At 34.4% G+C, this 20,948-nt stretch overlaps 1 protein-coding gene across 4 annotated transcripts in view; it reads right to left on the bottom strand.

Moving 5' to 3' along the window:
* Positions 1-20,948, bottom strand: part of cabin1 (calcineurin binding protein 1) — a 106,660-nt gene that overhangs the window by 76,634 nt on the left and 9,078 nt on the right. For all 4 annotated transcript variants that reach the window (XM_051921338.1, XM_051921339.1, XM_051921341.1 and 1 more), the window contains exons 9-26: positions 18,761-19,044; positions 17,586-17,754; positions 17,278-17,414; positions 16,873-17,090; positions 14,930-15,008; positions 14,634-14,815; positions 14,133-14,276; positions 12,406-12,600; positions 11,265-11,501; positions 10,321-10,465; positions 9,903-10,018; positions 9,218-9,379; positions 8,265-8,471; positions 7,571-7,716; positions 6,471-6,732; positions 6,206-6,373; positions 5,497-5,586; positions 4,954-5,111 (exon numbers count right to left, since the gene is read on the bottom strand). In XM_051921338.1, coding sequence (XP_051777298.1) covers positions 4,954-5,111; positions 5,497-5,586; positions 6,206-6,373; positions 6,471-6,732; positions 7,571-7,716; positions 8,265-8,471; positions 9,218-9,379; positions 9,903-10,018; positions 10,321-10,465; positions 11,265-11,501; positions 12,406-12,600; positions 14,133-14,276; positions 14,634-14,815; positions 14,930-15,008; positions 16,873-17,090; positions 17,278-17,414; positions 17,586-17,754; positions 18,761-19,044 — 3,099 coding nt within the window. The remainder of the gene's footprint in view (positions 1-4,953; positions 5,112-5,496; positions 5,587-6,205; positions 6,374-6,470; positions 6,733-7,570; positions 7,717-8,264; positions 8,472-9,217; positions 9,380-9,902; positions 10,019-10,320; positions 10,466-11,264; positions 11,502-12,405; positions 12,601-14,132; positions 14,277-14,633; positions 14,816-14,929; positions 15,009-16,872; positions 17,091-17,277; positions 17,415-17,585; positions 17,755-18,760; positions 19,045-20,948) is intronic.

Raw genomic sequence — 20,948 nt, 5'->3', positions numbered from 1 at the left:
GGAAAAAGAAAAGCATAAACCCAACACAAAAAGAATAAGTAATATGAATGAAACTTAAGGCAAAAAGGGAATTATAAAAAAAATAAAAGGCATGTTTGTTAGTTTAGAAGTACCAAACACAACCTATTATTTTGGGTTGCTGAGACAAGAAGGCATTGCATAATGGTACAATCAGCTAAGCTAAACACCAAATGATTGTACCGCTGGTATAACTTTTGTTTTTATAGCTAGCCATTAACATTTTTTGCATTTTTGGTCAATTAAATCAGACAACAGTAGCCACTTTTATCAGTTCTTCCTGAACAGGAACATCAGCACAAAATGTAAATCATGTTTAAAAGCTATAGCTGTAGAAGAATATTTTAATCAAAAACAGGAGTAAGAAAATGCCATTCAACTTTCCAACAGACACAATTTTATCTTTATGTTGCAGGCCACTAGTGATTGTTTTTAGACTCTCAAGGAGGGAAAAAAAAGTTTCCCTAAGAAGCAAATTGACTTATTCGAATCAAAAGGGGGAACCAAACAGGATACATTCCATCCATTCATTCATTTTCTGAATTTGCTATGTTCAAACTGGTGAAAAAGAAAATGTAAAGGAGTACTATGTTGTTTCCAAATAAAAAGCACACATCGGGTTCACAGGCATCTGTTAAAACTACCCACAGTGTGCGGTACTTGCTGCTATGCACTGTTGCACTAAGTCCCAGAACTTCCAAATGTATTTAAAAAACAGGACTAGGGACATGACTGGTAAGAGAGCAGCACTGATTTCACACAGATGTGTATGGAAGAAAATCATTATGTAAGGAAAAAGGCACCAGACGGGCCTGTCATGAAAGATTACACCACGTAGGAAAGGAAAACTTTATTGTTCCTCTTCCCAAATGAAACCACGAATGTTGACAAGTTTTTTTATCTGATGGCAAAATTTCTAAAACCTATTAGCCAACAGCTCAAGAGATAAATAGGACTCAGAATTTAAAACAACCCAACACCAAGAAATAACATTCAAGGCTGTTCAAAGCCAATAACCACCGAGAAAATCTTAAAAAGGCATAGCAGATGCTGCCTTTCTGCGCTAAACCTAATGGAGGCCTCTAGTACTCAGGAATATCACACGTTTATCTGTCTTCATGCATTCTAAACCAAAAGGCATAAAAAAAACTATTTCCACCCAAGACCAAAGAAAATTGTGGTGCTTTTCAAAATACCATAGTGTCAAACACCCATTTTTAAAATTTTTCACTCAAAATAAATCACACAACATCTATAATAATGTAAGTATTCATTACAGTCACAACACAACTGTCTAAAGCTGTTATCCCAGTAGCCATTCAGATATGTATATATATTTTTTGTTTTTCAGTGCAAGACACTATATGAAACAATATACTGTATATGGATAATAATTCTTCTATTTCTCTCTTTCTCTTCATTAGTTTCACAAAAGCAGTATGCATTCTTACAGAAATTTTGTAAAGTGACCTAGCCCCCAAACCCCATTGGTATTTGATAACAATACCAGTGGACTTTTATGATACGCTGTAACTGGTTGACACCATGACAAAAAAATGAAATCCCATTAAACAGGCTTTTATTAAGAAAGTGAACAATATTGTGCCCTTTTCTGTGTAAACAAATGTAAAATATTGGATATCAGCCATGTAGTTAACCCAACTTTCATTAAAGCATGCTAGCATCGGCAAATTTGGCTTAAATAGCCACATAGGTGACACTTTGTACTTTTCAGATTGGGCATGCAGCATGTGTGCCTTTCACATTCCCACTGTTTTTTCGATTAAAGCCACTGTTTCAGTATAGACGCATTTCACTGGAAAAGCACATTTGTAGTAAACCACAGGTACATAGAAATTAAAGGCAGTTTCTTATTACAAAAGATGGTAAAAAGTAATTTCTACAGTAGTCAATTGTATCTAAAACAAATGTAACTAAACACTTCACAAGCCATTCTTTTTCCAGCTGGTAGTTAATTTTAAAATATTTTAACAAATCTGGTAACTCGAAATTGAAAACGTTAGCCTCCTGTATCCCAACAGAAATTACTAATGTATACAAGGTACTCAGGAAATGTAGAAATCTCTTTTAACAGCAAGACCATTCAAATGATGGAATCTTTAGCTACCGGGTTTCTTTTTGAAAGATCTGTGTGCCAACACAGGGTTGCTCCACTGATCTTGCCATTTAGACAGAAGCTCCTGATAATTAACTTTATGAAAGCACACCCTTATTCAAGGCACTGTCTTGGTCATGCTGTGCAGATGCCTTCTGTTAACTTATCTAAATTGGGACTGTGAGTTACAATCCCTTTTCATTTTCTCTCAGATTCATGCTGAGGCACATGATGCTAAAGCTACCTTGGCCAAGCTATACTCTTTATCCATGCAATGACATATCAGTATGATGGAGAGTCACTGGTAGCAGTGGCGACAGCTGTAATATCACACAGCATATGGACTGTGCCATTATTCACTTTTAAGGTGCCTGAAAGGTTGCAGGTTGCCACTTGACAAGTCAGGTAAGCACTAACGTCTCTTAATAAAAAGACAGTGGACAACACTTCAAGTTTATTTTCCGTAAGTTTTTGTTTATTTCTTCTCTACTTTCAGATTTCCTTAACTTTGATTATCTTAATTTCACTGATGTAAGCAAAAGGTTTCTCTGACCTAAACTTTGATTGCATTTATTAGTTAATTCCTAATGAAAACAGCTTAAACATATGTAAATGTTACTAAATTTTGTTTTTTTTCTTATAATTTTTAAAGTTGCTAGCCCTGTGTAACTGCTTTAAGAAGAATTATAAAAAAAGCTGTACTGAACACGTTTGGTCCTATGGGTGTTCAAAAACAGTTGAAAAGGTCTGCACAACACCAGATGGTCCATTTCATGTCAGATATAAACTGGATTTCCTACTTTGTACCAAGTTCAAGTGATAATCTCTGAATGAGAAGACTCTTGTCATTGTGAAGACTCTAGATGCTTCTAAATGTTTCAAAAGGCTTTCTGGTTTGCATCTTACATCTAACTAACAATCTGCATTGTATCCACAAGATTTGTATAAATCAGCAAGGTTTTTACATGGCCTTTACACAGTAAAATTACCAACAAGTAACTCAGCTAAGCCCATAACCCACATAAAAACTCATTTGTTTTTTCTTAGAAAAACACTTTAAAATATTATAATCAAACATCATGGCCCTAGAAAAGGATGATAATGACAGATATACAGAACTTTATTTGTCCCTGGGGAAAATTTGACTGAAAGCAATTGAGATACAGGGATACTATAGAAATTAATTTCAGCCTTAAGAATACAGCATTTTCACATAAGGGATCTGTGTTTTAGACAGAATAAATATATATTGTGCATTGTGCCACCTTTACAGATGCAATACTTCACACCATTATTAACAGCTTTATAATTGCCCTCTGCATTTAAGTTGATAAATAGACCACAAAAGTTATAAAACAATGAAAAATGACAGCAGCAGGTTATCTTATTATAAACATCACCAGGGGATGTGGTTTCAAAGTAGCTACAGATAACACTGTTGTTCTCTCTAGTATGGAAGCAGTAAACCGAGAAGAAAACCAGTGACCCCAAAGAATTTCTGCAACAGTTCGTATCTCCTGACCAGAGGAGGTAAGAAAAACTTTCTAACATTTGCGCATAATCTGCCCTTAACAAGTTTCCAACGATGTCCCCATATTCTTGTTCAGTGCAATAGGCACCTCTGCCAGTGTGCAAACACTCAAAAACTTCAACAATATAGCAATAAAAACTTACTAGCTGGGAACCCAAATCTTCGTATATTTACTTTTTTTCCCCTTTACCAAATTATGTAGGAAATAAGAAATCCAAACCACCTTAATGATGACACATTTTATGCAAATGAACGCAACAATTTCCAAATAAATGTAAGTAACATTTTTAAAAATATTTTAAATACTTGACTATTTCATATTCGACAGTGCTATGTTAAGAACTTAAAAAAATGCAAGTTATTAAAATAAAGTTGTATTTACACCAACATGTCTGTATAGGATTTGCATGCTCTATACATGTCCCCACAGATTTCTTCATATAGTCTGGTATATTCCATATGCCAAGAAGAGTCAAGTTAATTAGCAGCTCCAAAATGATAGAAGTAAATGTTGGAATGTGCACGTGTAAGTGTGAATTATTCATTCATTAACATTATTCAAAGTTATTGTATGTTTTTACCTGCATTGTTATCAATCTTTAATTTAATATTGTTTTTTGTATCAGTATGCTGCTGCTGGAGTATGTGAATTTTTTGCTGGATTAATAAAGTATCTATCTAGAAGGAGATTCAGAAAATGAATGAATTCATCTATTTAACATCTTTAGTCATTACTATATTCAGTCATTTAATATTGCAGTGTAGTTATGAAATGTATTTTGTACAAGCTATTAAAAAGTATGTTATGCAATCTGCTACAAGCAACAAGTGTCTGTTTGCTTTATTTAGGGGCAAGCAGTTGTACAAAAATTAAATGTGTCCCAAAGACAATGGAAATAAAGCAAAAACAATAAACATTTTTCACCCTGGTTTGTGGACTAATACATCTACTTCCAGTTTGGTATTAATGAACAGAACAAGAGTGCTCTGTGGAAGGAAAGATGCAAAAATGCAAATGCAGCTAAGGCCATATCTTAATTTAATTTATAACCATCTGGAGCTGTTGCAGAACAAAACCATCCGAGTGACTTAAGATGATCATTATGGTATATCACATGCTTCAAGGTGAACTACCTATTTTACATAAGCTTGATAAGTTAAACAGCCACACCTAACCATTTAAAGCAAAACCAAGGCAATGCATTTGAAACAAGTACCACAAGCCACATTGTACACATTTTCACTTCACTTAGGTCAAAAGTCATCATGTGAAGAATACTTTGCTTACTTTTCACTTGCTTTTGGGGTGTTTTTCTCTTCCCCTCGAGCAAAAGGTCCTTCAGCAGCATCCTTCAGAATACTGAACAACATTTCATGGTCCAACTCCTGCTCCGCCTGTCCGTTCTCCAGCAGCTTCAAAATAGAGGCACTTAACCTAAAATGTAACTAAGAAATACAGGGAAAAAAAAGTCAAAAGACATTAGTGATTAATATGTTTATTCAGCAGTATTGGAGCAAATAGCAACAAAAACTAAAGCAATACAAGGAGAATATACTCCAGTGTCACTTCTAAAAGAATCACAGCTTGTTTATTTATTTTTTAAATTAGTTTGTCTTTAAAATGTACTCCGATTAAGTAAGAGAAAAGTTAGAAGGTTGTAAGTTATGCAGAAAGCAGATGTACAATTTGAAGTTTGAGTGAAGCCACGTTATACTGAACCTCACAAAGCTCTTCTGAATTACACAAGTGATTTGTTATCTTGAGTCAAATTAAGCTTCTGTAAGAAGTAAATACAACATATTTTATATTACTACTGCACTTTTAATCTACCTCAAGAGCTTCCATGGCCAGCTCAGGTGGATTGTGGTAATGAATCTTCCGTGGGTATCGGGCAGCCTCTTCATGAAGGTGGTGAGCAGCCTGAAATTAATGCCAACAAAACCCTTAAGAAGACATATGCATTACAGTAGAATACAACAAAATTGTTCTTATTACTAGTATAAACACCTCTGAAATGTATTATTATTCTTAAAAAGAAACCTTTATAAAAATCTTCCATTCATTTACTCCAGTTTCCTCTGGCTATTCATGACATGGAAAGTCAAAAACAAACAAGAACACTTTGGCCAACCTCTACAAAATGAAAAAGAACAAAAACATTTTTTCAAAATGTATCTTAGTACTGCACAACTGCTTTTTGGTATTTACCAGATACATATATATTGTAGAACACCCCTGTGATAGGGTGTAACAATAAGATCACCATATCTTTTACATATCATAAAAGGCAACTAAAGAGAGGTTGGCAGCAAGAAGAGCATCTAGCTGTAAAAAAAAAAAAAAAAAAAAAGTTCTAACAGCCCATCTGAGGGGTAACTGGCCAACTTGGGTGGACCAAAAAAATTGCTGTGCGACTGTCTGAGGGAGAAATGCATATAAATTGTACTAAACAAAAATATCTTCCTAACCGACTCCCTTCCACTATTGTTAATAACAATTATACAGTGAAAAAAAAAAACTCTTCAGTTGTCTGCCAAACCTGTTTATATAGTTGGAGATATTGTCTGGGTGATTGTTTACGCTTCTCTGCTATCTTGCCCAACATGTAATGAATGAGCCACTCTTCTTCATCCCCATCACCTTCACATCGTGATGCTGCATTGAAGCACTCTGATGCAGTCTCCAGCATACTATTACGCCTCTCCATCTAGAGCAAACAGAGTCAAATATATTTTGTACAAAGATATCAATTCAAGGTTTACATGTCATGCATATTGAGCACTTACACAGTGGGTTCAACACACCTGTTTAACTGCCTCCAACGGAAGTTCGGTCTTACTGTGTTTGAGCTGTCTAGAAGCAAAAGAATGTAATGTATATGACATAGTTCCATACTCTATCCAAAGAGATAAATTGGAATTATCTATCTCCAGTGCACGTTTGAAACAGTTTAGGACTCCCAACGACTGCTTCCAAATGGGTCCATCACTCTTCAGCTCATTTGAGTTCAACTTGTCTTGAATGCGGCTGGCTCTTGCAAGGGCCATACCAGCCCAAGAATCAAACCTTTGTAAAATAAATAAATAAATAATAAAATTACACATAACAGGCACAGACTGGTTTTATGCATTATTTGAAACATTTACTATCTACAAGTCTCATTCTAGAAAGAAAACAAATTAGGGGAAATATGAAGGTTTGCAAATGTCGACACAATTATAAAAAAAAAAAAAAAAGTGTTTCTTCATATGAATTACCACATAATTCATCTTAATCCAAAACTCAAGTGCCATTGCAATACTTAAGAAACAATAATCGGTCAAAAATAACATAATCACTAAATACGGTTATAGCCTATAGCCAAGTTGTTGTAAATATAGTACAATATATTTGAATTCTATGCAAGTGCTCTACATAGGAGTATTTGGCTTATGGATTGGAAAATATGTCAAACAGATGACAATTTTCTGCAGACAGCATGTCAATGCAAGGCATACATATTTTAGTAGCTATCCCTTCAAGCCAGCTATCAGTCAATTTAAATAAATTAGAGAAAACTCTTCACTTCCATTACAAACATTAGCATTTTTAAGTATATTTCTGTGAGACTCTTAATCTTGTCACATTTTGCATACTCAGATGTTTTTGTCTGCTAATCTCAAACAACTAAACAAAAACTTGTTTTAAAACACATAGTAAAGTAATTTTTAACTATAAAGTTGGAATTCAAATTTTTATTGATATTTGTTTCTTCAGTAACAATACCAACTAAAAGACAAATGAGAATAAAGTAAATATTACACTAGCATCATCACCATCACTACATGGCCTCTAATTAATGGGCCCCAAAAATAAATATATCGATAAATACAAAATAAAGGTACTGTGCAAAGATAATACTAACCTGTCTGGACTCACACAGATGTCATGCATGTAGAATTTTATTGCTTTGGACTGCTCCTTATTTTTGAAATGATAATCTGCCAAAAGGTAATACAACTCGTTTACCAGTGGTGGTACTGGGCCTGCTCCGTCAGGAACACATGGAATCTAGAAGAATTAAAAAAAAAATTATACTGTACATGTTAACATTGGTATAAGTACACTCAATGTCCAACTTTACTATATTACAAAACTATAAAATTTTGAATCTCAATACAGTTTCTCGTATTTTTTCCAATTATATTTCAAATTTCATATAATATTCCTTGTTTGCCTAATAACTGAAAAGTAACGTGCAAAATGAAAAACTGATAATTACAGTTTGAAGAAATATATCCAAAATGTTTGTTAAGTATCTCATATTTTCAATCCCTTACCCACTCGTTATAGTAAGCACACAAAGGAAAACAAAGCCTTTTTCATTTTATATGGCTAACACACGGGCATACAGTACAATGCAGATTTAAACTATTTATAATTATTTAGACTCCTTAGCATTACCACACTTTTCTTAACAGGCTATTTATACAAGTGTTCAAGCGGGTTTTATACGATCTTGTTAAATTGCCTTTAAACAAAAAAAAAAAAAAAACCAATATGAAGACCTATAAAATAATGCAGTTTGGTTTTCCATGTGTTTGGAGGTGAATCCTCACCTTATCTGATGTCCCTTCAATGTAGGCAGAAACTTCTTCAATGGTTAGTGATGGCTTGTCACTACGAGGAACAATACTGGATATTTTCTTTAGAAGATTAGCCAAATCAGCAGAAACCGTGCTTGTCTTATAGCTATCAAACTCGGGTAGAGTCTTCGGTTTGAAATAATCAAACATGAAAAGTGCATCACTCCAAGCCAGCTCAACCTTAGGGAAATAGAAAAAGTATAAAATGATAAATACGATTTTGTTACCCTTTGTTTAAGTTGCCATTGTGGCACACAGATTAATACTGCTGCCTCACGGATGTCTGTGTGGAGCTCTGTTTTGGAAACTCTGCCTGTTGCAACATAAGCATAGGACATAGCAGTTTAATAAGCTCTTAATTTTAGGAGTGGGTCTGGAATGGAACAGATCATAAGGGATGTAACATTCTATTTAAGAGCAAGTTGGGCTTTGCGAAATTAACCATCAATATTAAGATTGTGTTTATGATGTACTTATGGCTACATTGCTTTCAAGAAATTTGCTCCAAACCAATTACAAATAATAAATCAACAGATTTATTTAAGGACTATTTAAAATTGTTAAAAATAAACCTGATACAGAAAAGCATACAATAAAAAAACAAAATGTATAAATCTCTATTTGGGTCATATCTCCACTTATGAGAAAACTGCACATTCATCTATTGGTATGAAGACTGAAAAGGATTACCTAGGCACACGGCAACTGGTTAACAATAAGTTGCATTGAACTTCTCCTTTTGTTTGCCATTGGGACAGCTAAAAGTGTAAGAAGCCTTAGAAGAGTAACCAATTAATTCACTTTAAACTTGCAAGGTTTCATTTCTGGCATGTATACAAATACTTAATCTTCAAGGTAAGCATACTACTTGGCATGTCTGTAAGAAATGTTATATTTATTTTATTTAATGATGTAATGAAATGTACCTGCTGGGCAGAATGTTCCTCTAGGTATCGAGCCTTACTCTTCTTACTGGGGTAGGAATATAGACAGTAAAAGCACTGCTCTAGTGCAGTTTCTAGCTCCTCTTTATATGGATGGGCCTCTTCAGATGTTGAAGCTGCAAGTTCCTTCTGAAGTACACGCACCTTACAAAGAAAAGCCTTTTGCAATCACTGAAGCAAAATATGGCAACTTTTTTAATAAAATGCAAAAACAACAATTTTAATACTTTCTTTATTAAAGTTCAAATATAAAATGGCAAAATATTTTACTAGTTTCTTTTCTCACTTTTTAGGATTATTTAATAATCAGACTTTCACAAATGTTAGGACTTGGAGAAATTAAAAGTCCCTCTTCACTTTAAAATAGGCTGCGGGTTTATTAATAAAAGCATTTAATAGAAATGTAACCAATAACTTCAATAGTTACTATGCCACACTAGACAAAAAAAAAATTACAGTCTTCATTAGGCCAAACTATAATATTTCAAATGCAAATTTATTGAACTGTCAGATAGTTTACACACTAAGATTTATCTACAAAAGGAAGGACAGAATATGAATAAAAAAATAAAACTTCAGATTGAGTTATGTAGTATATTCAATGTTATAGAGCACAGATTCTAAACATCAGAGTAGGAAACTAAAAATTGTATAAAGCATATCCTACATAAAACTTGAGGAGTGCTCCATCGGAGTTGCAGCACCAGGATCTCCTCCCAAGATACTCATGGGCAGTGTTGAGTAGCATTAAGGATGAAGGCAACATTGGAGTATCAGAATCATCTGAAAGTAAAATCCAAGATGAAACCATAAAATGTTACATACGTTTACATATCAAATGTACCCAAAAAGATTGGCCAGGAGTACAATTAAGAAAATAATACAAATTATAAAGCAGTATCATGTTTACCATTGTAGGAATGAATGACTGCTCTCAAGATTTAAACAACCTATTTTATGATTCTTTTTGCACATGATGTATTATCAATAAAAATACTTTTTGAAATGAAACGTAGCCATATCACATCACCTTATCGAAATGAGCTACAGAACAATCAAGTATAAAAAAGGAAGCGTCCACCCACCTTGCTCGTGCAAGTGCTGCTCCCGGAGAGAGTTGAAGTCTTCCTCCTCATGTTTGATAATACGATACAAAATGATCCAGGGAAGCACTGATGACATACATGGATCTTTCGCCTCATCTGGGATGGCCATGCTGCAGTCTATCAGCTGTTAACAATAAACACCCCATTAAAATAAAAAGTCTGAGGTTAACTACTACTCAAGGGACACATCAAGGTCCACAAGCTACTTGATCTGATGTGTTTATTTTGATATGCCAAGGAAACAAAAATACCAGTTTTTCATATCTAAGAAAAATTAAACTATTTACCAGGGATCAATACTTGAAAAAGATAAGTAAAATGGTAGACTCTGATACTGATAAACAGATTGTGAGGATGAGGAAGTAAAAATCCAGTAAAATGAATAATCAGATTCTGAACAATACAATACTCAGTTTTTAGCTTGTGTCTCTTAACAGTTATCATCTTTTACTTTAGCCAACTGATCTTTGGTCCTCCTCTTTCCTCCTGATGCTGTGCTCAGTTGGACTTTGGCATGAAAATGGTTTTAGATCTAATCCCAGGTTCACATCTGGCCAAGTGGAGTCATGGAAGGTCTTTTATTAGCTCGGGGATTGCCTATTGCTCTTACAATTATTCTGTTTCTGTATTGGCATGCACTTAACCTCTCCTATTGACAATGTGTTTTTCTAACTAACGAAGGGACTGTGTGCAGACTTTACACTGCCCTGTGCTATCCTAGTAGTGCTATTCTTGGCTCTGGAAACAAAGAAAAGCAGACATACTTCCCGCTCTGCCTATAAGCATTTTTATATTAACAACGTAACATGAATGTACAGTATATTACACAAAGCGGTGTAAGCCATAGATTAATTATTCCTATGTTGAATGCATAACTATATCTACAAACAATATTAAAACATATTAAAATTAACAAAACATACCTGTATAAGATTGTTGGTCAATCGTACTAAGCAGATGGAGCGCGAGGCATTCTTCAATACATTACTATCTTCAGAAAAGCACAGGTCAATTCCATCCAGCAGCTGCATTACCGTTGTTATGTATTCCTCTTTAGTTGAGGAAGTGGCAGCATTATTCATTTGCTGTATTGCTTCATTCAGTGATATCTCCGAACACTCCAGGCATTGTTTGAAGTCCTTCAGTTGTAGCAGTGAGCTCTAGAATTAAAACATTTTTTAAGACATTATATTAAAAAGGAACGTATACCATATCCATATTTAAAGGAAGTAACAAAGTGATATATTTATTTTCAAATAAACTCTGTTTGCATTCACAAAAACTGAATTGCAAATGACAAAAATTTCCATTCTACATCTTGCGACTAAATACACTATCACATGGCATTACAGGCTTTTTCCAAATGTCATCTCATATTTTTACATTACTTCCAGGAACAGGTGATTTGTATTTTAAGTTTGACACCTTTTTTGGTCATCACCTTTCTGCCCAAAAAGAAACCTTATTTTTCCTTATCAAATGATAACTGCACTCAGAAGCATTACTCTAGTTTGGCTAAACTTTCTCTTTCAAAAAAGATAAGTTGCACATTGAATAGATCACTCAACTCCAGTTCACAAGCAATGCCCTGGTCTAAACCGAAAATACAGGTTTAGCTGCTAGAAAGCTCTAGGAACAACAGACCAAAGGTAAAAGAGGAAAATGTTCATAATTCAAATTAGATTTGGGGTGGAATTTACTACACAGCACTACAGGATACTTTTCCACTTGTTGCTTCATATGTAACTTTGTAGTTTTCAAAATTTATTTCGTGTTTAGTGTGTTAGGTTGTGGCACTATTGTTTGGAAAGTGAAATTTTGAAAACACATTAATATTTTTTTGCTTTGTTGTGTTCTTCCTATCAGAATGTTTAGCCCACATTCAAAGTGATGTGAATTAATACTTTTTAATATGAAACAGTCAAACCTCAATAATTATTTCATATGCCAGCTCCAATAAATATACCTACATTATTCAGTGTTAAAGTGAGCTGTGGTAGCTATAACCATACAACCTTTTGTTGATATGAAAAAAAAATATGAGTATGAAAAAAACAGACTGACCTGGAGAAGTAAGAGCTGAGTTGGTCTCTCTGGTGCAGAAGTGACAAACTCCAGTTGCTTGCCACGACCTGACCCTCCATTACTGAGTGTTGGCTTTAATAGTCTAACTACTGATTCATAGTCCCCAGATTCAAAAAGTCTTTGAATTTCTTCGAGGGACTGACAACGCTCAAGGGATTTCAGCTTTTTATTGATCTGCAGTAAAGAAGGAATTTTGTATGTTTTCTTCCATGCAGGGCACAATATACTAAAAGAATGACTAAACTGTGCAGTTCACCATTTTATACTTTCTGTGCTGTATAAACAGTTGTCCCTCTAGAACATATTACACTCTATGTTTCTTAGAGAAAGAGACAGCCATTTACTCACATTAAAAAAATCTCAAAATTCGCACAGTTATTTCATAAAATGATCATTTATAATACCTTCCATGAGATCTTATGATTATGGACAGGCTAAGAAAAGGAGTCTGCACATCTGTGCTGTTACGTGAAGATCCCAAACAATTAGAACATTTAATACAGATCTTAACAAAAAAAATTCCTCCCAATACCAGAGATAAAAAAGACCAAGGCCTTCCAAAATCTTTTCCTAGTGCAGGTTTTCAGATTCAGTCCAGGGGACCTCAAGTGGCCAAATATTTTTGTTCCAACCAGCTTACAATGTGTGAATCATTCTGATTTCATTTAATTAGTTCGGCTAATTAAGAAAAGCATAACATCTTGATTTTTACATTTCTAAGACATTTAGAAATATTTTTGCTATAGCATTAAATGCTTAAGTCTTTTGTTGTTTTCCTATTAGTTTGATTTTTTTTTCCCAAATGTATTCTAATAATGACAATTAGCATCTAACTGATGCCTGGACAAATGACAATGAACGTTAAAGGCTGGGACTCTTTCAGCATCAGACACATCAGCCTACTCATTAGTAAATAATGGATTAAACAACACCTGGTTAAGCAGATCATAAATCATAATGGTTTAAAAAATTTAAACAAACTAAATTATCACCATGTAAACTTCCTAAATGCTTGGTTAATTCTAATGAAAATTTATCAAACTTAATTTTGTAACTTCTGCTTTGACCCCAAAACAGAGAAAGTGGAGAAAAAAAAACAGCCTGCTTATTTAAGATAGGAATCCAATTAAAATATGTTCTTCCCAGAATTGAGTATTAAAACCAGAGACCTTGTGCATCATCAGCTTGTGACCTTTTCTGCAACATGTCCACATTATTTTTTTTAATTCCTTGTTACACTTTGAAATATAAATATAGAAACCGACTACAATTTTCAGCTACTGAATGGACATCCATCAACACAGGAGGACATTTAATGGTAGTTCAGTCCTTTCTGACAGCAAAAACCTAAGACACCCATACATCACACTTGTAGACTCAAGTCTCTCTGCATTCTGGCTGTTATTGGTCCATTCAAACAAAGGTTAGGACAACTACAGAAAATACATTTTTTAAAGAAACATCAAATATTTTGCCAACTGAAGCTTACAGAATTTTACTTTTTATTCACCGATTGTTAGTGTATGGTCTTTTAATAGACAGCATTTTAATATTTACAATAAGATACCTTTTCATAAATCAACACAAAACATAAAATTATTTGACAAGCTTAATTCTATTCAGGGTTGTGGTAGTGAAGCTAAACCTACCAACAATTATTTGCTGTTCATGCTTCAGTTTTGAATGATTACATCTGCAGCACTAACCTCTTCTATGGAGACTGTACCATCCACAAGAAGATTGGGAAGCAGAACATTTAACTTCTCTTCGTTTTCATTTTGCAGCAATGGTGAACCTTGCAGCAAACTTGTACAAATATCATAGCTTTCCAAAGCCTGCTCCATGTCCCCCTATAAATATAAAAATCAATAAAATGCATAACCCGGTTATTAGTACAAAGTCCATCACAATTGGTAAAAACCATAGTCAATCATTAGCCCGGTAATTGATCAAGATGCCAAAATAAATATTAACTAGATAGAAACCTAAAGATGAAAATGTCACGTCACACTATGCCACTCTTCAAAACAACCATATAAAAAGACACCAAAAACTGTGTGTGATTTGGCACTCCTTGGCCCTTCAGGCTGAATCCAGCAACCTTGCTAGCATTTGTCATCACTCAGTTATTACTGTTTAACATTTGGTATATCTCTTTGCTTCAAGTCAATTACAAGATTGCAATACAGTTGGCTTACAGTTTTTACCTGTAATGCAAGGAAACGAGCTTTGAGCCAGTAGACTCGGACAACAAAATTGACCCACTCATCTTTAAAGAGATCTCTCTGGGAGGAAGCAAAGCTGATCTGCATTAGGTCACCTAAGAAGTATTGTCCAGGAAAATCTGCATTGTTTTCTGCAGAAGTTATAGGTCCCTTCTGTGGAGAAACTAAGAAAAAGGACATAATACAGTACAGGTTATGCAAAACACAGACATAAAGTGATTGTTGTGATTTGCAAGTCACATAATTTCTTAAAACAAGCATATTAAAACTATCCTTACCAGAATTACTATTGACCTTTGTTACTAACCACTGATCCAACTGTAACTCCATGCAGGAAAGGCCCATCATCATCATTTCCTAGATGTAATCAATAAAACAAATTTAATTTTTCTTTAATGTTTATTGTTTATTAATGTTTATACCTCGTAATACTAACACACATATCTTGGAAATAATCTTATAAACCAAAGGAAAAAAAAAAAAACCTAGGAGCCAAGTAATGTGCATTAACATTTTGCTTTTCATTTTCCCCAGAATTCAAATATTGTCCTTGCTGGGTTGCACAATGTTCCATGTAACAAAAGATAACAAGGTAAATATCTCCTAAATTAAGACACTTAAACCAAATAAAATCGTTAAAAATTGACAAATTAAGTGTCAAGTCAGAAGAAACATAAATAGCCTACACTTTCAAGATAAAGTGCCATTTTACCTTTGCTGATGGCACAGCTTTGCCCTGTGGCTCAAATTACAAACAGTACAACAGAAATACAAGTAAGTTTAAAATCCATCAAAATGTGCTAGACTCGAAATTCTAATATAGTAACAATGTTTAATATCAGCAGATTTTATATTCCAAAATAGTAACACTAATAAGAATGAAATTTCAGCTTACAAAACCCGACATTTCAAAATATACATATTCCTTACTACCTATAAACAAATTAGCACAACTACTTTCACTTTATTTACAGAAAGTGAAAACTTAATACATTTTTGAAATGCCATGCAGTCAGATACTGTAAACACCACCATTTCACTACCTCATTATGCAAAAACTTTAGACATTCTCTAAGACAAAGTTTACATAAACTTTAAGAAATATCTATAAATTTAAAACCAACTTAAACAGAATGAAGACATTTGACCTCTGGTGGCACTTAATTCATTTGCTAACCCTCGGCTTCTGCATTTAAGGATTTGAAATTGTGTGTAAAGACATAATCTAAACTAAATTTCAATAGATCATTCCCTTTTTTTCTCATTGTAAATGTTATAAATCAATAAAGGAAAACATTAACAATCCAAAATCAATCCCCAAAGTCAGTTAGAAACTTAGGATGTATTTCAGTACAGTAAATCAATATGTAAATATGCAGACTTGAAATGAAAATGTATCAGCATAGCTGAGCACACACCCCACCTGTAAATGGGATTATACTTAAAAAGAATTTGTCATGTGCAACATACCTATGCTACATTTTGGTGGCCTACCCTGCCTATCCTCTTTAATAAAATCCCTGTGTGCGTCCAGGTGTCCGTGTGTGGGTGTCTTCTGGTGAAGTGCGCATGCGCGGGGCACGGTGCGATACGCGATATTACCGTCAGAGAAAGTTACAGGCGTTTTACAGAAATACAAACCAGTATTACTGCGAGAGGAAATTAAAGGTACACAATACAAAAAAAGTGATGCATATTACAGCCACATACAAGCCAGTATTACTGTCAGAGAAAATTAAAGGCATATTACCGACGCGCACGCCTGTATTACCGCCAGAGAAAATTAAAGGTATATTATGGACGTACAATCCAGCAGACGTAGAAGACAGTATTACTGTCACAGAAAATTAAAGACACACAATACACGGCGGCAGCACACGAAGAACGGTCAGCTCAGCAAGTAAACATCAACAAAAGAAAGGCTGAAAGAAAGAAAAATACGACCAACAAAAAGAATGAGGTCAAGGTCCCTTGCCATTTAATATAGACTGTTCCTACTAATGTTTATGTACTACTGTTCTAGCGCCCGGTATTGTAACGGGCTTAATGACCAGTCTCTGAATAAAATTCATATGTATTCTTTACCTCACTAAATGTTACACATCAGATGTTTATACATGCATGAATACAGAAGAATATATAAAATGCAATAAACGCTTGCCTCTTCTCCTTTTTCCCTCCAAAAAGTTAAATTTTGTATCTAGAACTCATTATTGCTTACCTTAATATGCTGGTCACTACAATCACGGAGCAGAGGATTAGGAAGTCCACAGTTGTGTTTCCTCCAGTTGTTGTAAATTTCCAAGACAACCATAGCCAAACCTGGAGGCCACTCAACCAGAAACCTCTGGCCAACTGCTTTCAGGTAGCGCATCATCAGCTCAAGTATCCCACCGTTATTCATATTATTTATCAAAAAACTGTGGACATCTTGCCTTTCTGCAAATAATCCAAAGTATTTAACAGTTAACAACAAAGTGAATGCTTTTTTTTTTTTTTTTTTTTTAAATAGGACATAGGGTTTTAGTCTTAAAATTACAGAAGATGCACACCTACGTTCCACAAATGATGCCTATGCAAAAAATAATAATAATAATCTCATAAGAAAGTTAAAAACTTTACTTACCAGATTCAGTGAAAGTTGTTGAGTCAAAGGACATGGAGTGTGAACCTAGATGTTGATTGTGTTCTGGTTGTAAATCAGACTGGACCTCATAGTTACTTAAACTCTCTTCATCATCCTCTGGGCCCAACTTCTTCAGTCTTATTTAAAAAAGAAAAATCACAAATTAAACAAAGCACAACAATTCCATTTTTAAAATCTACTAAATTTATATTCAAAAGATTACGAAATCTACAATGCTAAACACAGATGTCTCCATGCAAAACTAAACCTTTATTCATCTAACTTACTGTACTATAATTTCAACAAACCTGGATGGCAAAAATTTGACGAGCAGCTCCTGGAAATCAATCTTCTCCTCCTTTTTGCACTTTGTGTTTCGGACTCTGGCCGAACGCCTTTTTGCAGTTTCACCGCTGTCCTCAATTGTGCGTTTACGCTTTGTGACTTTCTTTGCCTTGTCATTAACTGCAGAATCAGCTGAAACACAATGAGCAAAAATGAAGAGTATATATTGTTCAGACAACAATGAAAAAAAATGTTTTTTCTACTCATAAGAAAACAAAATATATTTTAAATTTTAAAAAATTCAATATTTTTTCTCTTTGATTTTATTCCCCAGTTTTAAGACATTAAAGAATTTCTACCATAAGATGTAAAAGGAAATTTTACATTTACCTAATATTACCATTAAAAAATAAAAATGGATATGCAATGTCAACATGGTGACAATATTTAAAACCTCTTCCCTGATGTGAGCTTCATTCTTTCTGGGTTAAGGATGTAAAACATACATTTTGGAAATGCATCTTGAAAATGTGTCTACGTATCAATCACATTTAATATCAATCTAGCCAGGTACTGAAGAAAAGGCAGTGAAATTCAATAGTCTGCAAGGTCGATTTTTACTTCTCCTCCTTTATTTTGGGAGTATACACGTGTAGAAGCCATTAATGTAACCCACTCCCGAAGCTTGCACATAACTACATGAACTTTTTCAAAGTTAGCAGTACAGATTTTTGCCTATATGGTCTATTTCAGTTACAGAAGTTAATCATAATTAAAATTTTCCCTTTGCAGGCACAAAAAGCAAACATTGCAAAATAACCATGATCTAGTATTGTGTAGCTTTAACGTATATACCAGTTTTAAACCCTGTACTATTCTCCACTACAGCAAGTGATGTGCCACTCATTGCACCCAGTTATACCAACCACACACAGTTAAAGATGCCTTGTTTCCAGGTTCAAGCTTCCACATTTTACATCGTATTCAAAAAAGCGACAGCATTTAAAACATATATTTTTATTTGTAACATGATCCCTAATGTAAAAATAACAACAATTTTTTCTCACCAAGAGTTAAAAATTTTGCACACAGATGAATTTTTTTTTTTTTTTAATTGAGAATGAAGTACCAAATTTGAACTATTTAAGTTGAAATGAAAATCATGGCTAAATGTTCACAAGTCATCAACTGAACTCACCTATGGTTGTGGTTACTTCAACAACATGATGACTTTGCACAATCTGACACAGTATAGCAGGCTGAGTTACTGGAACTTGTGGTGTAGTAGGCTGGGGAGTAATGCTGTCAGAAGTTGTGGTCTGGATTACAGTGACAGCAGAAAAGGACAATGGCGAGTTCAAAAGATGGCTTGGATCCTGATATTCAGAAAGATCAATTCTCTTGCCAAGACTTGGTTGAGGTGGATCACAGCTTGTTTGGTATTTATACATTGCCAGCAAACTTTCTCCAAGGCATTTCCAACTAAAAGAAAAGAAAAAAAAAACACAAGTACTAATGCACAAATCAAACTGGCTTGAGATTAAAAAAAAAAAAAAAAACCTGGTACAACTAAAAAGCACTAGTTCAAACTACTGTCCTTGACTAGGGCGTGGGGGTTTGTGTGATGGTGTCGGAAGGTGGATAGAATGTTATGTGTGCTTAACCCAAATGAACAAAAAAAAAAAAAAATAGATCTGACAAAAACGTATTAGCAAAAATTCATTCAACATATATTTTTCCATTCAGTAAAGCAAAATGAACATATTACATCCAATACCGATTACCAAAGAAGTGCATTCTGTATTTCTGTAGTATCGGCCGTGCTAATTGAGTATTCATGGTAGAGTAAACTCGTTATTAGATATGGGGGTCTTCCCAGACTGTCTTAAGACTGCTGTAGTTAAACCCCTACTCAAGAAAAATAATCTTGACTCCTCTGCTTTTGAAAATTTTAGACCCATTTCTAACCTGCCTTTCTTAAGTAAAATTTTAGAGAAGACAGTCATTATGCAGTTAAATGACCACCTCAATAAACATGCTATTCTTGATAAGTTTCAGTCGGGTTTTAGAACAAATCACAGTACAGAAGCTGCACTCGTTAAAAGTAGTAAATGACTTGCGGGTAAATGCAGACAGAGGCCATTTATCTATTCTCATCCTCTTAGATCCTCTTAGAAATCGCCTTAGTCAATGGGTGGACCTCTCTGGCAGTGTCTTAAATTGGTTTGAATTCTACCTGGCAGGTAGAAAATTCTTTGTTAGTTGTGGTAATTACAACTTAATGATATGACATGATATCCTATATGGTGTTCCACAAGGCTCTATCCTGGGTCCTCTGCTCTTTTCAATCTACATGCTTCCATTTGGTCAGATTATCTCAGGGCATAACGTGAGTTACCACAGCTATGCTAATGACACGCAGCTGTATTTATCAATAGCGCCTGACGACCCCGACTCTGTTGTTTCACTAACACAATGTCTTACTTATGTTTCTAAATGGATGAATAGTAATTTTCTCAAGCTAAATAAAGAGAAAACAGAAATTTTAGTGATTGGCAATAATTGATATAATGAGGTTATTAGAAACAAACTTGATGCATTAGGATTAAAAGTCAAGACGAAGGTAAAGAATTTAGGGGTAACTGTTGACTGTAACCTGAATTTTAAATCGCATATTAATCAGATCACTAGGACAGCATTTTTTCACTTAAGAAACAGCAAAAGTTAGACCTCTTATATCACTGAAAGATGCTGAGAAATTAGTTCACGTTTTTGTTTTCAGTCGACTAGATTACTGTAACACACTCCTCTCAGGACTACCCAAAAAAGACATAAATCGACTGCAACAAGTGCAGAATGCAGCTGCTAGAATCCTAACTAGGAAAAGAAAATCTGAGCACATTTCTCCAGTTTTGATGTCACTTACACTGGTTACCTGTGTCATTCAGGATTGACTTTAAAATACTGCTTATTGTTTACAAAGCCCTAAATAATCTCGCTCCATCTTATATATTGAAATGTCTGACACCTTATATTCCAAATCGTAACCTCAGATCCTCAAATGAGTGTCTGCTTAGAATTCCAAGAGCTAAACTTAAAAGAAGTGGTGAGGCGGCCTTCTGCTGTTATGCACCTAAAATCTGGAATAGCTGACCAATAGGAATTCGCCAGGCTAATACAGTGGAGCACTTTAAAAAAACTGCTAAAAACACATTACTTTAACATGACTTTCTCATAACTTCAATTTAATTTAATCCTGATGCTCTGTATATTCAATTAATTATCTATTCATGGTGGCTCTAAAATGCGTACTAACCCCTACTCTCTCTTCTGTTTCTTTTTCCGGTTTTCTGTGGTGGCAACCTGCGCCACCACCACCTAATCAA

The sequence above is a fragment of the Erpetoichthys calabaricus genome, chromosome 18 (assembly GCF_900747795.2).
Source record: "Erpetoichthys calabaricus chromosome 18, fErpCal1.3, whole genome shotgun sequence".
Classification (NCBI taxonomy): Eukaryota; Metazoa; Chordata; class Cladistia; order Polypteriformes; family Polypteridae; genus Erpetoichthys; species Erpetoichthys calabaricus.
The sequence above is the reverse complement of the archived record's forward strand: the minus strand, read 5'-3'. Positions and strand labels throughout refer to the sequence as shown.